The sequence below is a fragment of the Lepidochelys olivacea genome, assembly GCF_965140295.1.
Source record: "Lepidochelys olivacea isolate rLepOli2 genome assembly, chromosome: 1".
Taxonomy (NCBI): Eukaryota; Metazoa; Chordata; order Testudines; family Cheloniidae; genus Lepidochelys; species Lepidochelys olivacea.
Window position 1 is genome coordinate 261,646,634 of NC_140411.1, and position 12,988 is coordinate 261,659,621.

At 42.0% G+C, this 12,988-nt stretch overlaps 1 protein-coding gene across 1 annotated transcript in view; it reads right to left on the reverse strand.

Moving 5' to 3' along the window:
• Window positions 1-5,628: 5,628 nt before the first annotated feature.
• ST13 (ST13 Hsp70 interacting protein) overlaps window positions 5,629-12,988 on the reverse strand; it is a 32,632-nt gene continuing 25,272 nt past the window's right edge. Inside the window, exons 10-12 of the mRNA XM_084616176.1 lie at window positions 12,050-12,101; window positions 10,692-10,792; window positions 5,629-7,489 (exon numbers count right to left, since the gene is read on the reverse strand). Of these exons, the coding sequence (XP_084472302.1) occupies window positions 7,361-7,489; window positions 10,692-10,792; window positions 12,050-12,101 (282 nt within the window). The 3' untranslated portion in view covers window positions 5,629-7,360. The remainder of the gene's footprint in view (window positions 7,490-10,691; window positions 10,793-12,049; window positions 12,102-12,988) is intronic.

Below are 12,988 nucleotides of genomic sequence, written 5' to 3' on the forward strand. Positions count from 1 at the left end.
TGCCCCTGGAATGATGGATTGAGAAACCTGCAACATCAGATGCTGTACCTGCCCCTTGAGAAATTGCAAATCCCTCCCAAAGCACCCTGCGGCCAGTTGCACAGTGAGGCAGCTACCCACAGTGCACTGCTCTGTGTCGATGCAAGAGTTGCTAGTGTGGATGCACTCTGCTGACATAAGGAGCTAGTGTGGACATGCGACAGCGATTTTAATTAAAGTGCTTTTATTAAAGTGGCATAACTTTTGCTGACAAAACTTTGTAGTGTAGTGATTTAAGGGATATTCTGATGTAGGACTCCCTCAATCTCTCCTGTTAAAGCTTATCCACAATTAGGGTTGCCAGGTATCCAGTTTTCGACCAGAACACCCGGTTGAAAGGCGACCCTGGCGACTCCGGTCAGCACTGCTGACTGGACTGTTAAAAGTTCAGATGGCGGCACAGCAGGGCTAAGGCGGGTTGGCTAAGACTGTGAATCACAGACAATGGGAGCTGTGGGGGTGGTGCCAGTGCATGGAGCCCCTGGCCGCTCCTCCGCCTAGGAGCCAGAGAGACATGTCACCACTTCCTGGGAGCTGTCTGAGGTCAGCGCTGCCCAGAGCCCGCACCCCTCACCTCCTCCTGCACCCCAACCCTCTGCCCCAGCCCTGAGCTCCCTCCCACACCCAAACTCCCTCCCAGAGCCTACACCCCAACCCCCTGCCTCGGGTGACCATATTTCCCAAAGGGAAAATGGGTCACCATGTGGGACTAGCCCTCACCCCCCTCATCTTCCCCCCATGCGGGGATGGTCAGAGACGCTTGTCTGAGCTCTCCCTCCCCTCACCCTGCAAGGCTGGGGTCGCTGCTTGCCCAAGCCCAGCATACCCCCCCACGTGCAAGACTGGGGCTGGCATCACTGCTCACTCGAGTTCTGCCTGCCCCCCACCCGAGCTCTGTCTTTGCTCCCTGCATGGGGCTGCCATCGCGGCTCACCCCTTGCACTCGATTTTTTTGACAGAAGTAGGCATTTGTCCCGTTTGTTCTTGCTAACTGATCAAGTTGGCAAGAGCAACCAGGACAAATGCCCACTCTTGCCAAAAAATTCCAGAGGGCCAGAACACTGCTTAAAAAAGGGACTGTCCTCGCCAAAACAGGACATATGGTCACCCTACCCCTGCCCCAGCCTGGAGCCCTCTCCACACCCCAAACTCTTCATTTCTGGCCCCACCCTGGAGCCTGCACCCCCAGCTCAGAGCCCATAGCCCTTCCCACGCCCCAACTCTCTGCCCCAGGTTGGAACCTCCTCCCACACCCCAAGCCCCTTGGCCCCAGCCTGGAGCCTCTTCCTGCACCCCAAGCCCCTCATCCCTGGCCTCACCCCAGAGCCTACACCACCAGCTGGAGCACTCACCCTCCTGCACTCCAACCCCCTGGCCCAGCCCAGTGTAAGTAAGCAAGTGAGGGTGGGTGAGGGACAGCAAGGGACAAAGGGAGGGGGGATGGAGTGAGTGGGGGCAAGGTTTTGGAGAAAGGGCAGGGTGGGGCCTCAGGAAAGGGGTGGGGCAGGGGGCGGGGCAAGGGTGTTCAGTTTTCTGTAATTAGAAAGTTGGCAACCCTACATGAGAAGTTTCCTCTGCTGACACACCTGACAGACTGTTTGGAGCTCCTATACCATGAGAAGTTTTCTTGCATCATAACCCAGAAGTGGAGTAAAATTCAGGCTGGTATAAACAAGATGCTGAACTAGAATGCAGCAGTGTAGCACCTCCCCAGATGTGTCTTTGTAACCCAAATCCCTTCCCCCCATGGCAGCTGGACCTGTATTTCCAGGAGACTTTATAGATATGCTCAGGACTTAATATCACCACAGACCATGCAGTGGACTTGGTTCTAAACCAGTCTAAATGCTGACTGCCTCTAAAAATGCTATCTTGCTTGAGAAAAAGCATGGTTATATGTGACTCCACAACTATGCTTGTCCCATTCCTGCAAGCTCTTGCTTTGAAGTACTGTAATAATCCCTGTTTTGTACACATGCAGCACTATACACCACTATAAGTCACCGCTTGCATGTTTAAAACATTTTCTCCCCTGCTTGGAATCTGTCTTGGACAGCATGTGCATGAGGGGAAGAGCGGAACAGGGCAATTCTTTTGTCCTCAAGTGAAGCAATAATATGCATTGTATAAAAAGCCTAGTCTCCAGCACGCAACATGTCTCACTCCAGAAAGAGATTGGTCCCACAAAGGTAAGGACAGCCCCCTTTTCTCATATTTCCTCACCCATAACACTGATGAGTCACTTCTTTACTCAACAGAGTTGATGCTGATTCCTCTGCTGTATCCTCCCCCATATGTTCTTCTACCTCCTCCCTGAAGAGGGCCTGAGAGGGCTGGATAAGGTTAGACAGGCTATACCTAGAAGTTGTGAGCATCTGCTCCACCCTCAGCTGAGATTAGCTCCAGTTCCTCTGGCTTAGCCCTTGACCACCCATGTACATTGCCCAGGACCCTTGAGATATGAAGGGGTATTCAGGAGCTCTATGTTTGAGGTACTGTTAATCTCCTGGTCCAGCTCCTCATAGAACAGTGATGTTCTAGGGGAGTTACCAGAGCAAGAGTTGTAGTCCTTTGCCCAGTAGTACAGGCTCTTCAGAGGTTTTATCTTTCCCTGGCAGAGGTCTAATGTAGTGGATCCCCTTGTCAGCTAGCTTCCTAGACATATCACTTATTGCTGGCCCCAGACCCAAAATCTTAGGTCTTGGTGGCCTCACGCCACAGGCTCACGAAAACATTGATAGGTTTCAGAGTAACAGCCGTGTTAGTCTGTATTCGCAAAAAGAAAAGGAGTACTTGTGGCACCTTAGAGACTAACCAATTTATTTGAGCATAAGCTTTCGTAAGCTACAGCTCACTTCATCGGATGCATACAGTGGAAAGTGTAGAAGATCTTTTTATACACACAAAGCATGAAAAAATACCTCCCCCCACCCCACTCTCCTGCTGGTAATAGCTTATCTAAAGTGATCACTCTCCTTACAATGTGTATGATAATCAAGGTGGGCCATTTCCAGCACAAATCCAGGGTTTAACAAGAACCTCTGAGGAAGGAGGGGGGGAGTTGGAAAACAAGGGGAAATAGGTTACCTTGCATAATGACTTAGCCACTCCCAGTCTCTATTCAAGCCTACGTTAATTGTATCCAATTTGCAAATGAATTCCAATTCAGCAGTCTCTCGCTGGAGTCTGGATTTGAAGTTTTTCTGTTGTAATATCGCAACTTTCATGTCTGTAATCGTGTGACCAGAGAGATTGAAGTGTTCTCCAACTGGTTTATGAATAATTCTTGACATCTGATTTGTGTCCATTTATTCTTTTATGTAGAGACTGTCCAGTTTGATCAATGTACATGGCAGAGGGGCATTGCTGGCACATGATGGCATATATCACATTGGTGGATGTGCAGGTGAACGAGCCTCTGATAGTGTGGCTGATGTTATTAGGCCCTGTGATGGTGTCCCCTGAATAGATTTGTGCTGGAAATGGCCGACCTTGATTATCATACACATTGTAAGGAGAGTGGTCACTTTAGATAAGCTATTACCAGCAGGAGAGTGGGGTGATGGTCACTTTAGATAAGCTATTACCAGCAGGAGAGTGGGGTGAGGGGAGGTATTTTTTCATGCTTTGTGTGTATAAAAAGATCTTCTACACTTTCCACAGTATGCATCTGATGAAGTGAGCTGTAGCTCACGAAAGCTTATGCTCAAATAAATTGGTTAGTCTCTAAGGTGCCACAAGTACTCCTTTTCTTTTTGTGAAAACATTGATGTCAGCCTCAGGCCAGCTAGTCACCCAGTGGGAGTATATGCTCCCAGAATAACAGGTAGATTATTTTAACCAAGGTAATTTAAAACACAGATTTTAATCATTATTTAAATCAGCAAACAGGAACCTTGATTTAAATATTTGATTTTAATCTTGTTTTGCATTTGTACTTATTTCCCTTAAGGAAAGTTGATTCTCATTGGGTGGTATCCATTAAAATGTTGTTTGCAAGTATAGCTTTCACACTAACTTTGGTATTTCTTTTGACTGACCTACACGTACATTGCATATATTTATACATATTTAAGCAATTATATAGTTTAACATGCATTTATCCGGATTTTTAATTTATATTTAGTATGTTAGAAAATGGTGAATGATGCATTTCTTATTTACTAGATTATTTTTTCACTCATGATTTGCATTAAGTTGCATCTGGATGGAAACAGAAATTAAATTAAAATTCACAAAGACAGCATTTTAAAATTGTTTATTATTTAAAACTTATTAAATAAAGGAAGCAACTGTGATTAGCTAGTTCAATTAATTGCTTCTGGTCATCCTATCCTTCAAGATTTTAGAACTAGTAGATCTCATCCGCCTCTATTTTTATTCACAAATTGAGAGAAGAAAACAAGCTTTCCTGGTTTTTCAACTCCCAACTAGTTTCTTAACTTGGAATGCGTTAGTCACTGACTTAAACTAGTTGAATAAAATGAAACGAAGGAAATATTGTGTGTCTGCAGAAGAGGCTACTGCTGTCAAATGTTGTTTTAGCACTTCAACAAGTTCTGGTTCCAGGTGCTTAGCACAGTGACTTCCACTAGTTCAGTAGTTTGACTTTCAAAGAAAGATCAGAAGCTACATGTACTCTTAATATTAACTTAAATATAATACATTCAGGCTCTAACATAGGTTGTCATAATTTCAAAGAGGTTTATCTTAAAAACAAAAGAATATAATTTAAATCAATCAGGTTTAAATAAAAAAAAGTTTAAGTGAATTTTTATCCACACTGCCAGATGTACTTGTTCAGATCAGATATCCATAAGAGTACTATATAAATATTACTAGTACAGAAAACTGCATGCTGAGGTGGGGTCTGAACACCAAAGCAGGCTATTTATACTGTCTGGAAGAAACTTCCAGTCCAAAACCAGGAAGTAGGTAGGTAGACAGACAAAGGCCCCGGGGACTTTTGAGAAGATAACTCTGGGGTAGAGGGCAGGAAGGGAGGGAGACTGTACTTAAGTGACAGGTTTCAGAGTAGCAGCGGTGTTAGTCTGTATTCGCACAAAGAAAAGGAGCACTTGTGGCACCTTAGAGACTAACCAATTTATTTGAGCATAAGCTTTTGTGAGCTACACCTCACTTCATCAGATGCATGCAGTGGAAAATAAGAGTCATTTTTCCACTGCATGCATCTGATGAAGTGAGCTGTAACTCACGAAAGCTTATGCTCAAATAAATTTGTTAGTCTCTAAGGTGCCACAAGTACTCCTTTTCTTTGTACTTAAGTGGACTCTATATGCATTCACACAGCATAGTAGGTTGAGCATCAGCAGCACCTGAGTTCAACCTATACTCCCTAGCTTGATTGATTTAAAGGCACCATCACTCAAGCCAGAAATTTTTGTATATGGACAGGAGTTCGGTTAGGGGCAACACTTGAGCTATAATTTGAGTTAACTTTGCAGAGAAGACAAGCTCTTAGTGAAGCATTTAGTCCAGGCTGTATGCAGTTTAATCGTGAACTGTGTGCTTACATTAGCGTTCCCACTTAATGAACAAGTTTTCAGTTACAAAACCAAACCAAGAAACTTAATTTTTCAAAACCATATTTTTATTTTTTTAAAAGGCAACTAGAAGTATTTCAGAACTATATTTCTTAAGCAAAAAAGAATTCACATCTCTTTCCATTTTGCAAGGTTATTAGTATGAGAAATAAAGCATTTGGGGTGTGTGTGTGTGTGTGAGTGTGAGATTTTTGCATCTGTTGTTGAGTTCCTAAACAAGTCCAGATTTAATTAAAAACAGTGATATCCATTATGGCTTAAGACACAGAATTACAAGATCACTGGACAGAAAGGCTTTCAGAAGACCCAAAAGTGACCAAAAGCTAGTTATGATAAACTTTCCAACATGAGCAGGAGGCAATGTTTAGTAAAGACAAAAAACAAATGGAAGCAGCAAGAACATACCAGCAAAGACACACTGTTCAAAGGATACCCATGCTGTAAATTTACAAAGTGTTAAAAAGTATGTGCCATCTGTGCCAACTAATCCACCTTCTCATATTGATCCCAAATCCCAAGAACCATGAATTGAACTGAAGTGTTGACCACTGGGACAGCATCATATTAAAAAAGAAAGTTAAAGATGGAAGACTGGGGTGTGCGATAGTAGGAAAGGACTCGACTGCTCTGACTGAACTGACAAGAGGACAGAGACAAAAGTTGAAAACTTTGGCCACGAGATTTCATCTGTAAGCATATTAGGACTCAGACTCCCTCAGAACCCAGAGTTGCTCTATTGTGGGATTTATTCTGCCTTTAACTGATAGTAATAGAATTTACACACCATGTTCAGGATAGCTTGCCCACTTAAGGGGACAGAGGTGATGGTAGGGACAAGTTTCCTTCCTTCCAATTTTCAAATGGATGAAGCCTGGCAAGAGTTGCCTCATCAGGAAGAGTACAACTAGTTAAAGACCAGCCAATCAGGGAAGATGCACTCCCTTATCCACCTGGACAGAGATAATACAACAGTATTACAAAAATATGTTGGACGAGAATATAGCAAGTAACTTACCTAACCTCAGTGGTATTTGCAATAAAATGTGTTTCATGCCAGAATGAGCAAAGGATAGCCACAGAGCAGGGGACAATCCTAAGTTTTAAACAGTGTTGGCAGTACTGCCAGAAGTTCCAGTGTATAAGTAGTTAGCATATTGGTGACCCTTATTGGTTTTGCTCTAATCACCATCTAAAGTCAGCCACATGTCAAACTGTAAAGCAAATAAAAGGGTGTGTAACAGAACCTGTGGACACCTCCTTCATCCAGTTAATACTTTAAAATAATTGTCCTCACCATACCCTCTCCTACAATTAGACCAATCTTCCTGTCCCAGATGGATAACACAGGATCCTGGTGTTACAATTCCTGCTTCTTTACTTGCTGGGAAGTGAAAGCCAGGATGACAGTTTGATTTAAAACGGCTTTTTTTGTTAAATCAGACTACCTATAGAAAGATTACAATCTATTATAAGCCTTAATTCAAAGGAAACAGTATTTAATACTTGTAACAAATGGTTGCAACTCTTGGGTAGAGAGGGAGGATTGAAAGTGTATGTTACTGGGTATAATTTGAGTAACTAAACCAATCTTTGCAAAAAGTTTGATGCATGGGGGCAAGAGGCGGACTCTCTTTAGAGCACCCGAGTGCTCTTCATGAGAAGATGAGAGGTACAATGGTTTGTGTTATTGCAACACCTGCATTTGTTAAGTAATCAATTCTTTTTTCCATACATTTGTGATTTTATTAAAAGGGAATTTATGGTTGACTTCCAAATTTGGCTGACAGTTTGCTGATGAGGTTCATGACCTTGGGGTTGTTCTGGTACTTGGACATGTTTGCTGGGTTCTGGGCAACATCTTGGAATGCGACCATAACTTCGGGATCCTGCAACAGCAGAGGAAAGATGTTATTGTAGCTTTACTCTAATACAAAAAGCCATAAAACATTTCAAGTAAATATAGCACTAGACTGACTGCTCTGGAGATAAGGAGTCACACCACCTTTGGCTTTAAAGTCTATCTAGTTGGGTCTTGGATGAGAGACCTCTAAAGAAAAATCCAGGTAATACAGGACGTGAAGCTGGCAATTCTTTAGGTAGAATGTGAGTCAGTACTAAGCTCATCTCACAACAAGGTTCAAGAGGTACCATATTTTGGATGAGATGAAACTGAGTCTGACTTGAAGATATTACAGACACCATGTCACTTGACATGGGTAAGGATGTCAAGTTTGACAGTATTTGAATTTTGGTGACTATGTTCTGACTGAATGTTCCCTCTGCAGTTTTATTTAGGTATACAGAACTTTCACTTTCTTTGCTGAAAAGTTCTTTAAGTATGCTATTAGACAAAATAAAACTCTTAGAAGTGGGAAAAGCAAAACTCTTCCATGCACATTAAGATTACAAATACCATGCTCGAGCTTACGTAAAGTATATACTTTATAAAGGCACTGGTGCAGTACAAGAATCACTCTGGAGGCCTCAATGAAGTCAGCACAGGAGCAGATTTTGGACCTTAACCTTGCATAGGAAGTGAAAGCCATCTATTTTAATGTCCTAAAGACTCAGGTACTCTGGGGTGTAAAACCCAGAGCACAAGGAGTTTGAAATAAATATGCAATCTAATGTCTTCATATTCCAAGGAGTTTGGGGTTAAAACACCCATATGAAGATAGCAAAGTTGGACAAAGTCTGTCTTCTTTCTCAGCCTATTCAAGAGCTGTGCAGACTTTCCCAGGGCACATTCCCCCATCTCTCCCCCAACTTCCACCTGGTAGGGCATCAATGTGGAAGTGTGATTTAAAACTTATGAGAAGTTTCATACTGCAATGATTCGAAACAGAACTTTCATATGCTAAATAGATTTTAGACCAATCAGTTCTATTCTGAGGTCTATTTGCATGCTCAGTTTGACATTTCAAAGTCTGCCTCAGATTTTTCCCTTACAGCTATAGGGATTTCCCTCAGATTTTCACTTTTGGGCTGAGATTGAGCACCGATTGTATCAGCCCAAGAACAAAGAGAAAGTTATGAAAAAAAGAGAGGGAATTTTATTAGAAGGTACTTTGCTATTTTAACTAGTGTGTTTACTGCTGAAAAACAAGATTTTTATCTACACCAATTTTAGCTTCACTGCTTAGCATGGAGTCATAACTAAGATATGTACATTTTTCTGTACTGAGTGCAACACCTTTGACATTTGCACTATTGGTCTAAGTGGCTCTTTTCACATTTAACTCTATGGTGGGCTTCTGAATGATGTTATTGAGCATCTGGGCAGGCACATATTACAGTATGTGGCTATCAGTGCTATGGTTGGAAAGACATTTCCATGATAAACTTCTTATACTTCAGCCATATCTGCACTAGACAACTGAACTGTTCTTAACTGAACTAGTGAGAACACCAGCTTAAATTCAAAAGCAGGAAGTGACAATGCCCAGATAGAGACAGTTAAATACAAGAAAATAGAAATGTGATAGCCACTCAAATATAGCTTCAGAAAAAACAAACATTAGGCAAGCCATTTTCCTCCCTTTCCCTCAACACCCATCTCAGCTGATTCTTTCAGAGACTAAAAGCTCAACAGATGTTGGCTAAATAAAGTTTATTAGAAACAATTTCAACAAGTTGAAACAGTAGATAAAAGGAAGGCTAACGCAGGCCTTGAAAAGATGAACACAGTAACAAGTTTGTGGTTTTGATTTTGTGTGTGTGAGTAAGGCTAATATCACTCATTACAGGACAACTTCAATGGAGACAACCCTAAACAGGACTGGACTTTAGGGGCTATTGAAGTTTATGACTTAACAGGAAACAGCTTCTATAAACATGGAAGACTAAACTCCTATCTAGGTGTCAATATTAAGTATTACCATTTGCTAAATGTATGCAGAGCCAGTCATTCCAGCTACTTTGCAAGTCACCTATACATTAGAGAAAGGCAGCCAAAGGCCTGCCATGTGGTAGTACTCAAAAGCCTAGGAATCTTTTCCCATTAACTTGCAGAGAATGACTTAAAAAATCAGCACGTGAAAGAAGACCATCACCAATAACTAAGGACATCAGGGCAAAGTTTTGACCTAAAAAAATTTCTTCCAGTATTATTCATAGACGTCCTGGAAGCCAATACTGCAGATCACACCAGTTCAGGTAAAGATTTGCTCCCAGGTATTGTGATCAGGAAAATTAAAGATGTCTGCATGGGCCAAAGGCATTGTACACATTTTCCAAGCTTAAGGCATTCCAAACAATGATTTCTTGCTATGCTTTTGCTTAGCATAGAAGGCTTCAAAAAGCTATGAAAAGCTGTTTCAGTAGGTCAGTGTGCCCAGGGTACTAAGTATTTCACGTCTGAAAGCCATCTGGGACTAATACCCAATTTACTTGTTTAAATAAAAAGATCAATAAGACACCTTTATACCTGCCCATGTCAACTTGTCAGAGTGTCTCAGTTTTGTTTCAGCCCCACCCATAATTTTTCTTCAACAACTGCCAACAGATTTACCCTAGGGCCAGCTAGTGGGATGCTTCTCTGAACTCCAACACCATAACTGGTTTAACAGGTATGGAATATTCTTAGCATGGGAAAAATGGGCTTTCATATATGGTAATATGGAATTTGCCAGATCAGTTCATCCAGCCCAGTGTTCTGCCTTTCAACAAGATTTATCCATACACATTCAAGAGACAACAAGCCTTCTCATTCACAACTGGGTCAGATCTAGTAAAAGTAGTGTAATGAGAGTCCCACAAAACCATGCAAGAGAGGGAGAAAATAGTTCCAAAAAGCTAGAGTGCATGCTGTACTGTACAATTCTAGGTTTGTCTAGAATATCTTGGTGCAATGGAAGGTCAGGAGTATTAACTAACCACAACCAGCTAGACAAATAGCCTACAAAGTCATCCCAGAGTGATGCCACCCACATTTTTAGAGTTTCATTGACTGCTTGTCATTTGTCTTAAGGGGGGAAAAAAAGCTCCCAACTTGGATAAGAAAGATTTTTCCTCTCCCTGTAAGTGAGAAGAGAACATATGTTGTGTCCTCATTGTGCATGTTTATGTTTTATGACTACAAGTCCTCACCTGCATGGCTGCAAGAACCTCTGGGTCGCTGAGAATTTCATTGAGACCAGGCATCCCTGCCATGCCTGGCATACCTCCCGGCATACCTCCCGGAAACCCACCTGCAAATAGAAAAAGACAAGAATACAGAAAGGAAAAAAGTTCAGTCATCTATATATAAGCACATGCACATAGCCCAGGACAGCCCCTGTCTTTTACCAGACCCGGTCAGGAAGGTGAACAAACAGGTCTTCCACAAGGCTACTGTTGTTCCCCCAACTAGAAAGTAGGGGGTTCATCACCTTCTCTTCCTGTGAATATATGCATCTCATTTCATCCACATTTTTGGAATCTAAGGCAATAAGAGGCTCATAACAATGGCTGCAGTTATTTCGGGTTTACTCACCAAACCAGGTATAGCCTATCAGCTCAAATTCAGTAGCATAAAAAGGGTTTAAGTGTCTGAGGCAGAAGTAATATGGGGCAGGAAGTCAGCAGTGAGACACCTCATGAACAAAGCACACTCAGTAGAAATCTTGGGCTGAATGCTTAGTCATATATTAACAAAATAAGCAAAGTGCCATAAGAGATGCCAATTTTGGACACTAAACCAGAATACATCATGTGTGTTGTGCTGAGCATGGGGTGGGGTTCCTGCCTATTCATCAATTTCCTAGCAGAACTGATTCGAAGCCAGCATGCACTTAGTGTACCCCACCTCCAGGAAAGTCTTCTCATGTACTGACACAGAAGTCCCAATTTCTCCCCAATACTCATTGCAAACAAAATATAGTGCCAAGAGCATGCAACTATTATTGAAGGCTTATTATATTCCAATGCTGGGAAAGAGATGGCTTCTCTCTGAATAGTACAGAAATTATGTCTTATTAAATGAATTCTACTACTCAATGAACCACAGCTCTCTCCCAGCACATATTTCCCAGTATTCAGTCTGAATTTCCCTTCACCAAGTCTCCTCATATTACTCTTCAAGAGAGCCCTCCAGGCCACCCTGGACAACTCCTTTCCTTCCTAAAAGTATTTTTACAGAGTTCTATTCCCCACTTCTAGCTGGCTAAGCAATACATTATATTCATATTCTTCTCATACACAACTCTCTTCAACCCAACGATCTTCACTGTTGAGCTCTGAATACTCTCACATTTATTTACTACACACCATGAGTCACTCAGTAGTTCGTAGAAAGAGTACCTCTCTCCTTCATCCCTCCAAAAACTAAAGTCTTCTCAAGTTCCTGATCTCACAGCCTTGTCCTTTCACTGAAGGGTATCGAGAATAAATGAAAGCTTTGGCCCTGCCTCACATGAAGAAGCCAACCTCCTTCTGTGCCCGATTAGGATTCCCCAAAAATGAGGTACCTGGAAAACCACCAAACTGAGCTCCTCCTGCCTGTCGCCGGGTTTCTTCCTCCTGCAAATGAAAGCACATCATTCCAGAAAGAGCAATGAAATGGCAGACAACCTCCTACTACCTAAATGGCCTTTTGTGAAAAAATGTCAGCTAAATTCGAGACACTTAAGAGCTGGGATAGTCAACAGGCAGACCGCAGGCCAAATCCATACTGCCAGATGCTTTTGAACGGACCACAAAATCTTTTATTTACTTATTATTGTAGGGCTTTGTTTTTTCTGTTTTTTAATTATTATTTAAACTTTTCTCTGGAGTCTGGACCCTGACTATACCTTGACCAAGAAATTTTGAACTAGCCAAAAAAATAATTGGACTACCTCTGCTTAAGAGACTAGTGATGAGGGCCCACATACAACAGAACTGAGAGGAAAACCAGATGGCAAGGTGGAGAGGAGGGTACGTGAGAAACTAGGAAAAAAAAAAGGGGGGGGGAGAGGAAGTTAAAAATTAGAATCATGTTCAGCAAAAAACCTTTGTGCTGAGATCCTACTTACTGCTGCTCAGCCGTGGATACGGGCAACTCATATGCTTCAGTTACTGTTAAAAGTTGAATTTTTAAGAAAACCCTTGCCCTGCTGCATGGCCAAAAAGGAAAGTGAAAAGTTACACGGTGGTAGAACTGGTAACTCTCATTCCAGATTCAATAGAATCCGAGGATGCACAATCCACCTCTGATTTCATTGTCTCAGCTAGTCAAGTAACCAAGACACAGCACCTAGCACAATTGGGTCCTCGTCCATGATTAAGACTCCTAGGTGTTATCGTACTACAAATACTAAAACTCCATTTTAAAAAAATATTCATGGAAGGGGTTACATACAATAGAATTTCTACCAAAAAGGTTAACCTTGCATCACTCCCAAGATTATGCAACACTTTTTAAAAAA